The sequence below is a fragment of the Pholis gunnellus genome (assembly GCF_910591455.1).
Source record: "Pholis gunnellus genome assembly, chromosome: 16".
In the NCBI taxonomy this organism is placed as follows: Eukaryota; Metazoa; Chordata; class Actinopteri; order Perciformes; family Pholidae; genus Pholis; species Pholis gunnellus.
Genome location: NC_136543.1, coordinates 22,377,143 through 22,395,527, shown reverse-complemented (window position 1 = coordinate 22,395,527; position 18,385 = coordinate 22,377,143). Strand labels below are relative to the sequence as shown.

At 40.6% G+C, this 18,385-nt stretch overlaps 1 protein-coding gene across 2 annotated transcripts; it reads right to left on the bottom strand.

Annotated features, from left to right (window-relative positions):
* Window positions 1-2,185: 2,185 nt before the first annotated feature.
* On the bottom strand, window positions 2,186-17,444 carry hsf1 (heat shock transcription factor 1). 2 transcript variants are annotated; one of them, XM_079176382.1, is made up of 15 exons: window positions 17,075-17,444; window positions 15,632-15,740; window positions 14,709-14,845; window positions 14,406-14,530; window positions 14,225-14,300; window positions 13,417-13,478; window positions 13,217-13,295; window positions 12,991-13,109; window positions 12,616-12,800; window positions 11,619-11,769; window positions 8,667-8,738; window positions 7,149-7,254; window positions 5,256-5,309; window positions 3,564-3,615; window positions 2,186-3,468 (listed from the first exon to the last, which is right to left on the bottom strand). In XM_079176382.1, exons 1-15 carry the CDS (start codon window positions 17,198-17,200, stop codon window positions 3,296-3,298), a joined length of 1,626 nt encoding a protein of 541 aa, XP_079032508.1. In that variant the 5' UTR covers window positions 17,201-17,444; the 3' UTR covers window positions 2,186-3,295. The 2 variants fall into 2 exon arrangements, with proteins under 2 accessions (XP_079032508.1, XP_079032509.1); XM_079176383.1 differs by lacking the exon at window positions 8,667-8,738.
* Between the last annotated feature and the right edge of the window lie 941 nt (window positions 17,445-18,385).

The following is an 18,385-nucleotide window of genomic DNA, read 5'->3' as shown; positions in this document are numbered from 1 at the left end:
TCAATTTGTGCTGTGTCCCATCTTCATTTACTCTTAACCAGTAACGTATATACTGATATCTACACATCTGAACAAATATCACAAGTGTTCCCTTTATTATAACACCAACATGATTCAAATAGACCTTGTGGTTGCAGAGATACTCTTTTTAGTATGGGTATGCAATTTTCGAGCAGAGGTTTGGACAATGCATATAGTCAAAATCAATGTACCAACCCAATGACAAGAACAAACTCACAACAACCAGTCACATGTATTTATATGACAACAAAGCATGACAAATCAATCCAGGAACACTGCAGCGCTAAAACACGCATTCATCCACACACTGAAGAGCACGAGCCATTCAAATATTATTCACATCAGAGGGAACAATATTAACCGAATCATAAAAACGACACCACAGACAAATGAACAGTCGTAGCGCTACTGCAGATGTAAAAACACAAAAGCACTTCACTTACCAAAGCTGCTGTTCACTTCAAGACAAAGTCCATCCTCCTTTCTTTGTTAACAAAGAGTTCAATGACGCGGTTGTACAGAACATCGGTGCGGTTCAGTTCCAGTAAGAGGTCCTCCTGCGAACGTGTTCGTTGAGTTGTAGATCCACTCCGGTCTCAGCAAAAGTTTTCAAAAGCACCGTAGTTTGTAAGTGTCCTGTCGTGCTATGGTGTCTTGTTGCTGCCTCGGTTAGCAAATCTAGCATAGCACCAAACACGACAACGCTCAGTCGCAAATAAAATGCATTTTTAGCCATAAAATGTGCAACGCTTCTCCAACGCTGTCAGCCAGGAATACCGTTCGTACAAATCCTTTTCCTGGCTGAGTCAGGGCTGCTAGCTGTGGGGTTTGCCGACATTTTCTTACGATGTCCAGCTTTTCTGGAAATGTCCTTCTCCAGAAAGGCGTTGCCAGTAACTCCCAAATCCATTTCTCCTCCTCCTTCATCCATTGAGTGTTCTAAAAACCAAGCTACACCAAGCAAAACTCAAAGAATGTCATGTCAATGTCATAACTTCTTACATATCTTTCAACTTGAACTCTTACTACTCATACTAAGTTCTGCTAGCTAGCTCAGTTTCACAACAGTGACGCTAGCCCACTGACCAATCACGCCTTACGCTAATGCAGACGTACTTGTAGGCTACCTAGACAGCTCTGACATATCAAAGAATACGCCTATTAGGTCAAACTAAAGATCAGAGATTGGTTGAACACTATGAGAATCAACAATATCATCCCCATATAATTTAATCTGCAAAGGCTTCCTAGCGGGCCTCAGGCCTCTCTTCTTACCTAGAGACATAGGGGTGAAATCTGATTGGATAAAAGCTCAAAAGCAGGGGTTTCAAACTCATTTTCACTCTGGGCCACATCGGTCCTGCTGCTGCTGCTGTCGGCAGGGGGGGGGGGGGTGGGGACTGTTCCCCACCACATCCGCTGGTGGAGGTGTGCGCGCCCGAATCGGGGAGGAACTCCGCCGTGCACGATACAGAGAGCAGAGGATAATTGAATATTGTATCAAGTCTGACTGTTCATTTTTTTTTTTTTTGCTGGCGGATTCGCGGGCCACATAAAATGACGTGGTGGGCCGGATTCGGCCCCCGGGCCGGGTGTTTGACATCCCTGCTCGAAATAAAACAAGCTGCACTGGAAGCAGAGCAACTGAGGAAGACAGTGGCTGTGCAATGAGAAAATAAGCGAATGGGAAAAATAATTATAATACATGTAGTGTATTTATGAAAAATGATGAAATTATAAAATAGCTATAACTTTGTGATTCTGTTTAGGCCAGCAGAGAAGGCTTTGCTGGCCCCGAAGACCCACCACTGATATATATATACATATATATATATATATGTATATATATATATATATATATATATATATATATATATATGTATATATACATATATATATACATATATATATACTTATACTGTGTTTATATATATATATACATATATATATATATATATATATATATATATGTATATATATATATATATATATATATATATATGTATATATACATATATATAGACATATATATATATGTATATATATATAAACACAGTATAAGTACTTCTATGTTTGATACCTACTTTGATAAATAACAACAGGACAGGTTTATTTACTTCATGTTTCTTCATTCCAACAAACAAACTAGCAGAAAAGATTCAATAAGAACTTCTATTGATTCTCATGATTGATCGGACTCATCAGGACTGATGTTGATCGGACTCATCAGGTCTGATGTTGATTGATCGGACTCATCAGGACTGATGTTGATCGGACTCATCAGGTCTGATGTTGATTGATCGGACTCAACAGGACTGATGTTGATCGGACTCATCAGGACTGATGTTGATTGATCGGACTCAACAGGACTGATGTTGATCGGACTCATCAGGACTGATGTTGATTGATCGGACTCATCAGGACCGATGTTGATCGGACTCGTCAGGACCGATGTTGATCGGACTCGTCAGGACCGATGTTGACCGGACTCGTCAGGACCGATGTTGATCGGACTCGTCAGGACCGATGTTGATCGGACTCGTCAGGACCGATGTTGATCGGACTCGTCAGGACCGATGTTGATCGGACTCATCAGGACTGATGTTGATTGACCGGACTCATCAGGACTGATGTTGATCGGACTCATCAGGACTGATGTTGATCGGACTCATCAGGACTGATGTTGATCGGACTCATCAGGTCTGATGTTGATTGATCGGACTCATCAGGACTGATGTTGATCGGACTCATCAGGTCTGATGTTGATCGGACTCATCAGGTCTGATGTTGATTGATCGTACTCATCAGGACTGATGTTGATTGATCGGACTCATCTGGACTGATGTTGATCGGACTCATCAGGACTGATGTTGATTGATTGGACTCATCAGGACTGATGGATCTCTATCTATCTAATAAACACTTCTCATTTATAATAAACTTTTCAAAAAATATCCAGATTCTCTTCATCTTCTATATTTGACACATGAAAACAAAGACATGCAGAAGTCACATGATCATCAGACTTGTTCTGATTGGACTACAGGTGTTTTTTTAACAGCGAGCGTCAAACAAACGTTTTAATAAAAGCAGCGAAGAAGAAAAAACAAACGCTAAATAAATGAGTAGAAGAAGACAGGTATATAAACTGGTTAATATTAATCTGCATAATTAACTTGATCGATCAACAGATCGATTTCACCCTATCACTGCTGCTGAGTCCTGTTGCCATGGTGACCGATAAATCACATGCCACCCCCCTTTCCTGCTGATGTCAGAGGTCAGAGTCCAGGTGGGCGTGGCTTAGCAGAGCGGCAGCAGGGTCATCGGTGGGTGGGTCATAGATGAAGAAAGGCCCCGCCTCCAGCTCTAGGAGGGAGGGCAGGTCGGTGCTGATTGGTTCAGACATCAGGACGGGTGTGGGCGTGTACTGCACGAGCTGCTTCCCTGGACCAACCAGAGAGGAGAAGATGTCCACCATGACTTCATGTTCAAAGAGGGTCCTCACAAGTACAGAAGTTCAGAAGGTGAGTGTGTGTTACCTGTGTTCACGGTGCTTTCCACACCTCCATTAGAGACTTCTTCAGACAGCAGCTGAGAGGAAACAGTGACATCACAGTCAAATGGTTGTGAGCTCATCATCAAAACACAAACATGTTTAATCAGTATGTACACACACACACACACACACACACACACACACACACACACACACACACACACACACACACACACACACACACACACACACACACACACACACAATAATAGTATGGTAACCCTAACCCATCAATAACCCTTATCTTAACCTTATTTATATGATATATATGATCTATATACACCTGTATGTTTATATGATTTATAAATCATCTATATACACCTGTATGTTTATATGATTTATATATGATCTATATACACCTGTATGTTTACATGATTTATATATGATCTATATACACCTGTATGTTTACATGATTTATAAATCATCTATATACACCTGTATGTTTACATTATTTATATATGATATATATACACCTGTATGTTTATATGATTTATATATATGATATATATACACCTGTATGTTTATATGATTTATAAATCATCTATATACACCTGTATGTTTACATGATTTATATATGATCTATATACACCTGTATGTTTACATGATTTATAAATCATCTATATACACCTGTATGTTTACATGATTTATATATGATATATATACACCTGTATGTTTATATGATTTATAAATCATCTATATACACCTGTATGTTTACATTATTTATATATGATATATATACACCTGTATGTTTATATGATTTATATATATGATATATATACACCTGTATGTTTATATGATTTATAAATCATCTATATACACCTGTATGTTTACATGATTTATATATGATATATATACACCTGTATGTTTATATGATTTATAAATCATCTATATACACCTGTATGTTTACATGATTTATATATGATCTATATACACCTGTATGTTTATATGATTTATATATGATCTATATACACCTGTATGTTTACATGATTTATAAATCATCTATATACACCTGTATGTTTACATGATTTATATATGATCTATATACACCTGTATGTTTATATGATTTATAAATCATCTATATACACCTGTATGTTTACATGATTTATAAATCATCTATATACACCTGTATGTTTACATGATTTATATATGATATATATACACCTGTATGTTTACATGATTTATATATGATATATATACACCTGTATGTTTATATGATTTATATATGATATATATACACCTGTATGTTTATATGATTTATATATGATATATATACACCTGTATGTTTATATGATTTATAAATCATCTATATACACCGGTATGTTTACATGATTTATATATGATATATATACACCTGTATGTTTATATGATTTATATATGATATATATACACCTGTATGTTTATATGATTTATATATGATATATATACACCTGTATGTTTATATGATTTATATATGATATATATACACCTGTATGTTTATATGATTTATATATGATATATATACACCTGTATGTTTATATGATTTATATATGATATATATACACCTGTATGTTTATATGATTTATATATGATATATATACACCTGTATGTTTATATGATTTATATATGGTATACAGTAGATACCTCTATGTATACATGGTCACTACATGAGTGAAAACCAGTCTGTTTTTTAACTCACAGTTTCCAAACTGTCCAGATCAAATTCTCCAGGGGAACAGGAAGAACTGAAAAACTAAACACAAAGACAGTTAACATGAATACACATAATATTGTATACACACATATATTAATTTACTGTGTAAAAAGGGGTCAGAGCTACTGAGAGCAACACTGACTGCAGGAGCTTCAGTCAATCAAGACCAGCAGGAAGATTCTTGTTATTGTGCTTTCTGATATAATGGTCTGCCTCTGACGAGAAGTGAGCGCCGACAATGAGCTGATGACCCTAACCCTGTTGATATATATACCGTTACTATGTCTGACACATGTTAATATATACCGTTACTATGTCTGACACATGTTAATATATACTGTTACTATGTCTGAAACATGTTAATATATATTGTTACTATGTCTGACACATGTTAATATATACTGTTACTATGTCTGACACATGTTAATATATACTGTTACTATGTCTGACACATGTAAATATATACTGTTACTATGTCTGACACATGTTAATATATACTGTTAATGTCTGACATGTTAATATATACTGTTAATATGTCTGACACATGTTAATATATACTGTTAATATGTCTGACACATGTTAATATATACCGTTACTATGTCTGACACATGTTAATATATACCGTTACTATGTCTGACACATGTTAATATATACCGTTACTATGTCTGACACATGTTAATATATACCGTTACTATGTCTGACACATGTTAATATATATTGTTACTATGTCTGACACATGTTAATATATACTGTTACTATGTCTGACACATGTTAATATATACTGTTACTATGTCTGACACATGTTAATATATACTGTTACTATGTCTGACACATGTTAATATATACTGTTAATATGTCTGACACATGTTAATATATACTGTTACTATGTCTGACACATGTTAATATATACTGTTACTATGTCTGACATGTTAATATATACTGTTACTATGTCTGACACATGTTAATATATACCGTTACTATGTCTGACACATGTTAATATATACTGTTAATTTCTGACATGTTAATATATACTGTTAATGTCTGACATGTTAATATATACTGTTAATATGTCTGACATGTTAATATATACTGTTAATATGTCTGACACATACTGTTAATATGTTTGACACATGTTAATATTAGTGCTGGGCAACGATTACAATTTTTAATCACGATTAATCGCATGATTATGCGCAAAGTTCAATAATGAATTTAAAAGTAGTGTATTGCTCACTTTTATTTTAAAGTACTGCTATATGAACTAAAGGTCAACAACATTTGGTTTATAAACACTTTAAACAAATCAGGTTCTTTTTAACAGCAGTATTCTCTTCACACAGCAGCAGTTATAACAGTTATAATGATTCTGATCATAGATATTCAGCCGGTGTTCACAACTTTATCTTCATGTGTGTCAGAGATGAATTTAAATATACATCTTGAAAACTGTTTGTTAAATTCTCAGTAGTGATAACTAAAAACTAAAAAAATATTTAAATTAATCCTTTATTTTTTGCTTTTTGGGTATTTTGGTCAGACACTATGCTACGCTGATTAGCGTAACATGTGTGGTATTTGTTATAAATGTACGTTGGTATATAGAGGGTGATAAGAAGCTGTACATGGAGGGACTTAGGACCCAGGGGAATGTAGGTGAAGGAAACAGGAAGAGACGTCACACAAACAGCTGTTCACCGCTCGCAGCCCGGTTCTTGTGTTAAAAATGTCCGCTTAATAATAAAAAAAAAAACTGCGTTAACGCGCAATGAAATAATTGTCTGCGTTAATCAATTAATGCATTAACACGATAATAAAGCGTTAACTTGCCCAGCCCTAGCTAATATATATTATTAATACAGAAGACACTGTCAGACTGACCTCCATGAGCGGGGAGGTGTCGAAGGTGAAGGCTTGTGTGTTCAGGATGCTCTGCAGGTTTTCCAGACTGCTGTCAATGCATTCGACATGATTGGACAGTTCAGACCTGAAACACAGAGACAGACAGGAGACAAGACAGGAAAAAGAGAGACATGATGTTAAGTTACATCACCAGTCTGCTGATTTTCTATATTTTTCCTCGTACTATTAAATCTCATGTTTAGATTCAAACCACCAATGTGTTATTCCGTTGGTGTTTCTCAAAGTTTCTCAAAGTTCCTTCCTTGTAGTCCTTCGAAGTCGGGTCCTACAGAGGCTAATGTGACTCCTTCCTATATGACTTCCTTTATTCAGAATAATTAAAAGAGAATTGCATTTTCTACTAGAAATATTGATTTTTGAATACCTCAACACAATATACACCTATTCAAAACATGTAAGCTTGTTGAATAATTAAAATAATGAACAGGAAGGTGTACAATTATTATCATTTATAAACTTACAAAACCTACAGTTTATATGCTCTCCTCAAAGCAACCAGACTCCACTGAAAAACACACAGGTTGTAACTTTATTTGAACTTGACTGAAACTCATCCAAACTGTCTTGGTTTGTCCAGTCTTTCCACTTCCAACAGTCACCACTTGGCCTAAAGAAGGTCGATGTGGAAGTGTGCTGGCTCTGCCCCGCTGTTTCCCTGCCGTTGTCGGCCTTAGTGCTAGTATATAGTATACATTTTTTTAATAATTAATTTACAATTCAATTGTATTTATATAGTGGGAAATCATAACAGCAGTTTTCTCAAGACCCCTTTTTTTAATATAAAGCAAGTCTCAACCGCACTCTATAATTTACAGAGACCCTACATTCCTCCATGAAGAAGATACTCCCCTTTAACGGGTAGAAACTTTGAGCAGAACCGGGCTCTGGGTCGACCGGTTGGGTTGAGAGGGAGACAAAAAGAGAACAGAACAGCTGTAATGCACGTGAAACTAGCGGTGCACAGCTCGGGATTTAAATAAATGTAGTGAAGTAAAAAGTACCTTTATTTCCCTCTGAAATGTAGTGGAGTAAATGCACTTAGTTAATTTCCACCACTAATTTATACCATGTTGTACCAAAAAAAGGGTGTGACCATGTGCTGGAGCAAGCATCAGTGCTACCAGTGGAAAAGTTAGTCCGGAGCTCTGGGTTACTACAGCTTTTATCAAATAGGAGGAAACAGTGTATTTGTTGGGGACTATTTTCAGTGGCGGATTAATGGTCTAGTGAGTATTTGGGGCAGCGGGATGGTGTTTGTGGTATTGAGTCACAATAAACTACAGTGTGTGTGTTCATCATGATGAAGGAGCATGTCACCCAGTGCAACAGCGTGCTTCATACACAAAATACTAGTTAGTATTCACTGTTGGGTTGAGTCAAAACATGCTGACAAAAAGAGAAAAAAATATCACTAAAGTAAGAATATTTTTAATATAACAATATTAAAACAAAGATAATTTTGATTAATTGATTTACTTGTCAGCTCGTGTTGATAAGAAGCGCCAACGATCAGGTGACAGTCCACCTGCAGAGGGAGGGGGGCGGGGTCTGAGGGAAGCACAGGGGTTTAAAGTAAACACCTGACCCTTAAAAAGGACTACCATCTGAGAAGAGTTACTTTTACATATAAACTGAAACTATGTTTAAGTACACACGTATAAGTCAATGAAATTAATCAATCACATGGTTATAGGCATTCTGGGCAAGATGTGTCCCTGGAGGTTCAGAGACACGGTGGGGAGCAACAAGGGGATGAAAATATGTTGATGATGGGGCAGTCGTTGGCAGATGTTGGGGCAGTCGTTGGCAGGTGTTGTGGGTGCTGATGGGACAGTCGTTGACAGGTGTTGTGGGTGCTGATGGGACAGTCGTTGACAGGTGTTGTGGGTGCTGATGGGACAGTCGTTGACAGGTGTTGTGGGTGCTGATGGGACAGTTGTTAGCAGCTGTTGTGAAAGTTGTTGGCAGGTGTTGTGGGTGCTGATGGGACAGTTGTTGGCAGGAGTTGTGGGTGCTGATGGGACAGTTGTTAGCAGCTGTTGTGAAAGTTGTTGGCAGGTGTTGTGGGTGCTGATGGGACAGTTGTTGGCAGGTGTTGTGGGTGCTGTTGGGACAGTTGTTGGCAGGTGTTATGGGTGCCGATGGGACAGTTGTTGGCAGGTGTTATGGGTGCCGATGGGACAGTTGTTGGCAGGAGTTGTGGGTGCTGATGGGACAGTTGTTAGCAGCTGTTGTGAAAGTTGTTGGCAGGTGTTGTGGGTGCTGATGGGACAGTTGTTGGCAGGTGTTGTGGGTGCTGATGGGACAGTTGTTGGCAGGTGTTGTGGGTGCCGATGGGACAGTTGTTGGCAGGTGTTGTGGATGCTGATGGGACAGTTGTTGGCAGGTGTTGTGGGTGCCGATGGGACAGTTGTTGGCAGGTGTTGTGGGTGCCGATGGGACAGTTGTTGGCAGGTGTTGTGGGTGCTGATGGGACAGTTGTTGGCAGGTGTTGTGGGTGCCGATGGGACAGTTGTTGGCAGGTGTTGTGGGTGCCAATGGGACAGTTGTTGGCAGGTGTTGTGGGTGCTGATGGGACAGTTGTTGGCAGGTGTTGTGGGTGCCGATGGGACAGTAGTTGGCAGGTGTTGTGGGTGCTAATGGGACAGTTGTTGGCAGGTGTTGTGGGTGCTGATGGGACAGTTGTTGGCAGGTGTTGTGGGTGCTGATGGGACAGTTGTTGGCAGGTGTTGTGGGTGCTGATGGGACAGTTGTTGGCAGGTGTTGTGGGTGCTGATGGGACAGTTGTTGGCAGGTGTTATGGGTGCTGATGGGACAGTTGTTGGCAGGTGTTGTGGGTGCTGATGGGACAGTTGTTGGCAGGTGTTGTGGGTGCTGATGGGACAGTTGTTGGCAGGTGTTGTGGGTGCCGATGGGACAGTTGTTGGCAGGTGTTGTGGGTGCTGATGGGACAGTTGTTGGCAGTAGGGTTGTCACGATACCAAAATTATGACTTTGGTACGATACCTGCCATAATATACCGATACCCGATACTTATGATACGATACCAGAATTAGATGCAATACCACAAATACGATATTATACCACAAATATGATACGATACTGGTATATTTATCTATATTAGTAATAAATAAAACATCTGTATGGTTCCCTTTTTTACCAGCTTGTTCCTGCCCAGCTTTTTGAACACTTAACAAATGGCATTAATATTAGTATTAGCCTACAGCAAGATATTAATGAAAACTACCTGTCGTTCTTTGAACTCTGTGATCTCTGTGAACAGTTGGGGTTCAGTCTGTCTGAAAGGTGCGTTGCCATGTTTGACGGGTTGCCTCTCTTGGGCTGTGTGGCTTTGAAACACGTTTTGCAGACGGGTCTCTGTATGTGTTGTGAATTGTTTTGATTGCATAACATAATTAATATAGTTCATGTTGCTTGTGTTACACTGTTTATGTTGTTAAACTGTAGATGTGAGAAGCTTAATTGACCTGATTTACTTTTATTGTGAATAGCATGAAACAGGAAGTGCTTTTACTTTGAAGAGCTAGGAAGTAGCATGATACGTACTTACGATGAGAATGATCGTATGAAGAAATCTACATGTCGAGTACGAGAGCGCGTTCTGTTCACTTTAACAGTTTGTTATACGCAGTTCAAAAGTAAAGTGATTCCGTTCAAAACCAGACGTGTCTTGGTCCTCATTAGAAGCTCCACTTCACAACAGTCTGTCAGTGGGCTTTCCTTCACTGTCTGCAATGGAGCCAAAGTACTTCCAGATTTCACTTCTGGCATCTTTTTTTCCAAAAAGCCGAGGACGGTCGGCTAAAGCTCCTGCACTTGATGCCATGTCTCCCCTGCGATCACTCGCTGTGAGTGAGCGCTGCCTGTTGCGTGTGTGAGCGCTGGGAAGCCCCGCCCCCTTGCAGTCAATGCGTGCAGGCAGCATGACAGGAAGCGGAACAGTGAGTGCGCTCTGATCGTGCGCTATTTTAATGAAGTATCGATACTAAAAATATGCATAATCGTATAGTTTTTAATGTGCGGGTACCGCGGAACCTTTTTAGTATCGATACACCGTGCAACATTAGTTGGCAGGTGTTGTGGGTGCTGATGGGACAGTTGTTGGCAGTTGATGGGATAGTTGTTGGCAGGTGAGAGTCATCCGCAGGTGTTGGGAATGTTGTTTACAGGTTTGGAGAGTCGTTGGCCAGGGTAGCGACAGTGTTGGGAGAGTTTTTGGCTGCTATCGGGACAGTTGTTGGTGGGTGGTGTTAGACATGTTGTTAGGACACAGTTGATGGCAGGTATCTGAACAGGTGTTGGGACAGTTGTTAACAGTTGGGGGTAGTTGATAGAAGGTAGCACGAGCAGGTAAATCTACCTCCAACCAACCTAACAGATGTGAAACAAGTGTAACAGGTTACTTACCTGTCAATACAGGCGATGGTTTTACATTTCTGCTGAGGTTTGGTGGGGCTGAGGGCAGAGTTTGGGGTGGGAACAGACGCAAGCGGTTGGCTGGCTGGGGCTGGTGGAAGGGGCCCAGTGGAAACAGGGCTCATCACAACAATGGGACTGGCTACATAGACCAGAAACAGAAAGTCAAGGATTGAACTAAGAGAAGATATTACTATACTGACAATTATTACCAAGAACCTCTATAAACATTTATACTTTGATAAGATGTTACCTGGTGTAGGATTGGTATTAGAGGTGTTTATAAGATGTTACCTGTTATAGGATTGGTGACGGAGGTGTTTATAAGATGTTACCTGGTGTACGATTGGTGATGGAGGTGTTTATAAGATGTTACCTGTTATAGGATTGGTGACGGAGGTGTTTATAAGATGCTACCTGGTGTACGATTGGTGATGGAGGTGTTTATAAGATGTTACGTGGTGTAGGATTGGTGATGGTGTTTATAAGATATTACCTGTTGTAGGTTTGGTGATGGAGGTGTTTATAAGATGTTACCTGGTGTAGGATTGGTGATGGAGGTGTTTATAAGATGTTACCTGGTGTAGGATTGGTGATGGAGGTGTTTATAAGATGTTACCTGGTGTAGGATTGGTGATGGAGGTGTTTATAAGATGTTACCTGGTGTAGGATTGGTGATGGCGGTGTTTATAAGATGTTACCTGGTGTAGGATTGGTGACGGAGGTGTTTATAAGATGTTACCTGTTGTAGGTTTGGTGATGGAAGTGTTTATAAGATGTTACCTGGTGTAGGTTTGGTGATGGAGGTGTTTATAAGATGTTACCTGGTGTAGGTTTGGTGATGGAGGTGTTTATAAGATGTTACCTGGTGTAGGATTGGTGATGGAGGTGTTTATAAGATGTTACCTGGTGTAGGATTGGTGATGGAGGTGTTTATAAGATGTTACCTGGTGTAGGATTGGTGATGGAGGTGTTTATAAGATGTTACCTGGTATAGGATTGGTGATGGAGGTATTCGGGTTCGGCTGAGTCTCGTTTTCCTGTAAAATGGAGTTGATGAAGGTGGTAGGGGAGAGGGGCGTGTCTAAATGAGTATCTCCGCTCTCCAGAACAGGACACACCTCCACGTCAGGAATGGACGGCTCCTCTTTGATGTTGACTGATTGGCTTTCTCTGCAGGTGAAACAACAAAGTGGATTGGCTGTTACTGACTGCTGACGAACCAATCGGATGAGAAGAACGCAGGCAGCTTATTGGCTGTCAGAGCAGTCGCCTACCGAGTCTGGACATCTGAACTCATGTTACTGATAACGGAATATTTAGCATTCAGAAAAGGAAAAGAAAAGATGTAATTAGTTCTCACTCTGCATCACTCCAATCACAGATCACATTCTCATCTGTGGGCGTGGCCACATCTGTGATGTCAGAGATGATTGGTCCAGAGGTCACCGGGGGGTCAGCTGAGAATAAACTGGCTGCAGCCTGAAAACACAGAAACAGACGGAGAGTCACAAACCTAACCCACACAATCTGCCTCATTCAAACAAAACTGAACATCCTCAGGTGACAGGTGAGTCAGTGACTGTTACCTGCATGTGCTCCAATGAGAGAGGGCGACTGTATTTTGGCATGGAGTGGGAGGAGCTAGAGTCATTCAACATCAGAGGACTGCAGACAGAAAACGATAAATACATACATGTTACTGAGGAAATATACGTGTATATATATATTATATATAGTGTAGTATATTGTGCAGTACACAGTGTAGTATATTGTGTAGTAAACTTACATTTTCCTCTTGACACCCAGAACCCTGTTGGACTGGACGAGAGACACCAGGAACTGGATCAACTGTAAAGAGAAAGAGTTCATTACTGGTTCAGGTAGAAGCTAAGCTAATGTGCTAACAGCAACTGATGTATTGGTGTATTGATCACCTTGTTGACCACTGGATGTATTGATGTATTGGTTGACTGATGTATTGTTGTTTTGGTTGACTGATGTATTGGTTGACTGATGTATTGGTGTATTGGTTGACTGATGTATTGGTGTATTGGTTGACTGATGTATTGGTTGACTGATGTATTGTTGTATTGGTTGACTGATGTATTGTTGTATTGGTTGACTGATGTATTGATGTATTGGTTGACTGATGTATTGTTGTATTGGTTGACTGATGTATTGTTGTATTGGTTGACTGATGTATTGTTGTATTGGTTGACTGATGTATTGATGTATTGGTTGACTGATGTATTGTTGTATTGGTTGACTGATGTATTGGTTGACTGATGTATTGGTGTATTGGTTGACTGATGTATTGTTGTATTGGTTGACTGATGTATTGGTTGACTGATGTATTGGTGTATTGGTTGACTGATGTATTGTTGTATTGGTTGACTGATGTATTGGTTGACTGATGTATTGATGTATTGGTTGACTGATGTATTGTTGTATTGGTTGACTGATGTATTGGTTGACTGATGTATTGGTGTATTGGTTGACTGATGTATTGTTGTATTGGTTGACTGATGTATTGGTTGACTGATGTATTGGTTGACTGATGTATTGGTTGACTGATGTATTGGTGTATTGATTACCTTGTGGACGACTTTCTGTTGCTGAACGTGTTTCTGTCTCAGACTGGCCACCTCTCTCCACAGAGCCTCATTCTCACTGAAACATGCAGAAACAGGTTTATTTAATGACACCAGCCGAATGCAGGAACCCTGCGGGATCAGGGCTCTGGTCTGGTTCTGGTCTAGGATCAGGAGTTCTCACTGTTTCATGGCGATGATTCTGGAGTCGATGGTTTCCTGTTTTCCCTTCATCAGCTGAACATCGTTCAGGATCTTGTTCACATCGTGTGCAGACATCTTCACTTCCTCCTGCCGCACAGACGACACCTGAACCAACCACACACAGAGAGACGCACCTTTACCATGGAGACCACAACAGTTTGACAGGTGTGCAGGTCAACAGTTTAACAGGTAGGTGCACACAGGTGTACAGGTGTCAGAGATGCGTAGAGGTGTGTGCAAGTGTGTACAGGTGTCACAAGTGTACAGGTGTGCAGGTACATACGCTGGTGACTTTGCGTTTGATGTTCTCCAGCAGGTGTTCTTCTCCTCTGATGAAGAACGGATGTTGGAACTCTGTGTCGTCTCTCTCTGGTTTCACCAAACCACCGTGCTCGATGTGCACCACCTTACGGAACCCATCTGGAGTACACACAAAACTAAATTCACTAGTACATACAGACGATGGGGGGGGGGGGGGGGGTCACAGGAGAGCTAGTACTACAGCACAAGTGTTGTAGTACACATGTGCAGTAGTACTACAGAGCATAAACAGGAATTACACTTGTAAAAACTTGTAGTAAAACGAGTCAGAACTTCAACAGGAACAAAGATTCCAGTAAATGATGTATACTGTAGTACAGAGGTCTTCAACAGGGGGTCCCGAGGGGGGTTCAAACATGAATGTGTCATTATTGTAATAGTTCAGTATTGTATGCAAGATAACAGGTGTGTTTATGCATCACTCATTTTTGTTTCCACATTTATGTTTAAAATAAAAACATCTATTTGAACAGCTTGTATGCATGATTATCATGTGATTGACAGACAGTGTTGATGTTGTCACTGGTATCAGTTCTGAGGTGTGTTTATTAATGTCAGTGGCACGGCCCCCCCACTCACCGTCACATGTTTAAAACAACAACATGAACATATGAACCTGTATTATTTAAATAGCTTAGCATTGAATGCACAATAAAGAGGTGTGTGTATACATGGCACTAGGCCCGTTTAATATCAAACACAATGTTATACAATATACATAGTCGGGGGTCCCTGCTCCAGCTCTATCAGTTTGGGGTCCTTGGCCTGAAAAACGTTGAAGACCTCTGCTGTAGTACAAAGTACATAAACATTAGTAATACCCAATAGATGACATCACTGCTGATGATGTCATCCGTGATGTCAGAGATCTTTGTTGCTACTCACACATGTTGAGCTGTCTGATGAAGCTGGCCATGTTGTTGTGTTTGAAGAACTTTGGGAGAACTTCCTTAGAGAAGCGACCCTGATCGAACACATGGAAACTGGTTCCACTCTGACAGAGAACACACATGACATCATTGTTATATTGATGGATTCATATTATTAATAACATTAAATAATACTTCTAGGGACCACCAGATGGCACTCAAATAAACAAATACACATAAATATTAGGGGTGTAACAGTACACAGCGCTGCAGTGTCTGACCAAAATACTAACAAACGCAAAACAGAAAGGATTCATTGAAATTATTGTTTTAGAGTTTTAAAGTGTTTAGTTTGTAATATGTATAATAATCACATCATTTAGTTATCACTACTGAGAATTTAACAAACATAAAAACATGACGTAGATAGGTTTCAGTCTTCAAGATGTGTATTTAAATTCATCTCTGACACACATGAAGATAAAGTTGTGAACACCGGCTGAATATCTATGATCAGAATCATTATAACTGTGTTATAACTGCTGCTGTGTGTAAACTATAAAGGAACATGGATCGCTCTCCAGTAGGACAGAGACAGAGCTACGAGTGAGAACAGAAACAATGAACCCGAGGAACGAGTGAGACGAGTGTTCACCACATTCATGATCATAATCTACTCAACTTTATGTGTGAGTGTTGATTTAAATGTAAATATGAGGTGAGAGAGAGAGAGAGAGAGAGACAGAGAGAGAGAGAGAGACAGAGACAGAGACAGAGAGAGAGAGAGAGAGACAGAGAGAGAGAGAGAGAGAGAGAGAGACAGTGAGAGAGAGAGAGAGAGAGAGAGAGAGACAGTGAGAGAGAGAGAGAGAGACAGAGAGAGAGAGACTTTCCAGGAAATGTGTCTGTTTGAGTTCATAGAGGAAGATTTTAGAGAAGATCTTGAGTATCAAACATGACCTTTCATTATTAAAGACTACTTTATTACTCTGTCGTATTATTTACTTCCTGTTTACACGGCACCATCACGCCCAGTGTACGTGATGTTCGTTACAAACTCTCCCGCAAAGTTTCGGTAGCTCAAGAGTCTCGCCAGAGATTTGGCATTTCTGCTTTTTTGCTGTATTGAAAACGAACCGAATCGTTTCACCACTGTATCGGATTGAACCGTACACCGCTAGTGTATATGTATTTAATGTTGTGGCATTTAATTAAACAGACAGACAGAATGTCTAACAATGCCTTTGACTGAATTCAAGTCATGTGTGCGTGTCAGTGTGTAGACAGACAGACAGACAGACAGATGTAAAACTAGTTCAGTTTGTGTCACCTCAGACTTTAAACCTGTTGAAGCTAACAGCTGTCTGTGCCCGCTAACGTTAACTGTTATGCTAGGCTATGGCTAGGCTAAGCTAACGTTAACCGTTATGCTAGGCTAAGGCTACGCTAACGTGTATACCGGACTCCAGCAGATGAGTAGGTCTGTGTCCGGGTCCTCCACCAGAGTCCACAGTTTGGTGAGGAAGGCCGGGACGTTTCCTCCGCTAAGCACCGCCCCCCCTCCTCCTCCTCCGGGATGTTCCATCAGAGACACAAAAACTAACACACCAGGTAATCTGAGCTAACGATGCTAACAGAGAACTCCTCAAAGATCTCCAGACAAAGTGCGACACGGAGCCGGTCTGCGGTCTGATCCGGGTAACAGAGCTCCTGCTCCTGGTCCTGTGCCGTGTCTGCTGGTCTACAGATGATGTATTAATACTCTTTACTTATTAAAAACGACACGGCGTAAAATAAACAACAAATCCGATCACACCAAGAACTGCGTAGCTAGCAGGCTGTCGCGCCGTGATGACGCATAAACGTCCGGTCGCGTTGTGACGCAAGGAGCTGTAAATTGTATTATTTCTAACATGGACCCAAAACCCATCATTTATATATATATATATACTGTCATATAATACATTTAGATACAGTAGATAGATATATAGATAGATACTTTATTAATGTGAATGTAAATTTGTTCAGCAGCAAAAATATATTCAAGCAATTAAAGTAACAAATATGAAATACAAAAAATACACAATATATACAAGGAAATAGAGTAATATTAACTAACTAACCACATGCCTTGGATCTGTGGAACGTGGGGTGGATGCGCATGGCTCTGGGGAGCTTGAGCATTACTGCCGCCGGGTTGATGATCCTCTCGATCTCGAAAGGCCCGATGAATCTTGGGCCCAGCTTCTTGGACTCTACCCGTAAGAGTAGGTCCCGGGTTGACAACCACACCCTCTGACCCACCTGGTAGATAGAGGAAGGAGTGCGGTGTCGGCTAGCCGCTGTTGCATAGCGGTCAGCAGACCGGAGCAGGGTTGCTCGGGCCCTTGCCCAGGTCTGGCGGCAGCGGCGGATGAATGTCTGGACAGAAGGGCAGGAAACCTTCTCCAATGCGGGAACGAGAGGTGGCTGGAACCCATAAGCACACTGGAAAAGTGACAAGCCTGTGGCGGAGCTGGTCAGGGTGTTATGAGCGTACTCCACCCACATCAACTGGCGGGACCAGGAGGCAGGATTCTGGGAGACCATGCAGTGGACACACAGGTGTTCAGGAGATGTTTCCATCTCCTGATTCTTCCTCTCTGTCTGACCGTTGGATTGGGGGTGAAACCCCGAGGACAGACTGACGGTGGCCCCCACCAGAGCGCAGAATTCCCTCCAGAAGATGGAGGTGAACTGAGGACCTCGGTCGGAGACTATGTCGACTGGA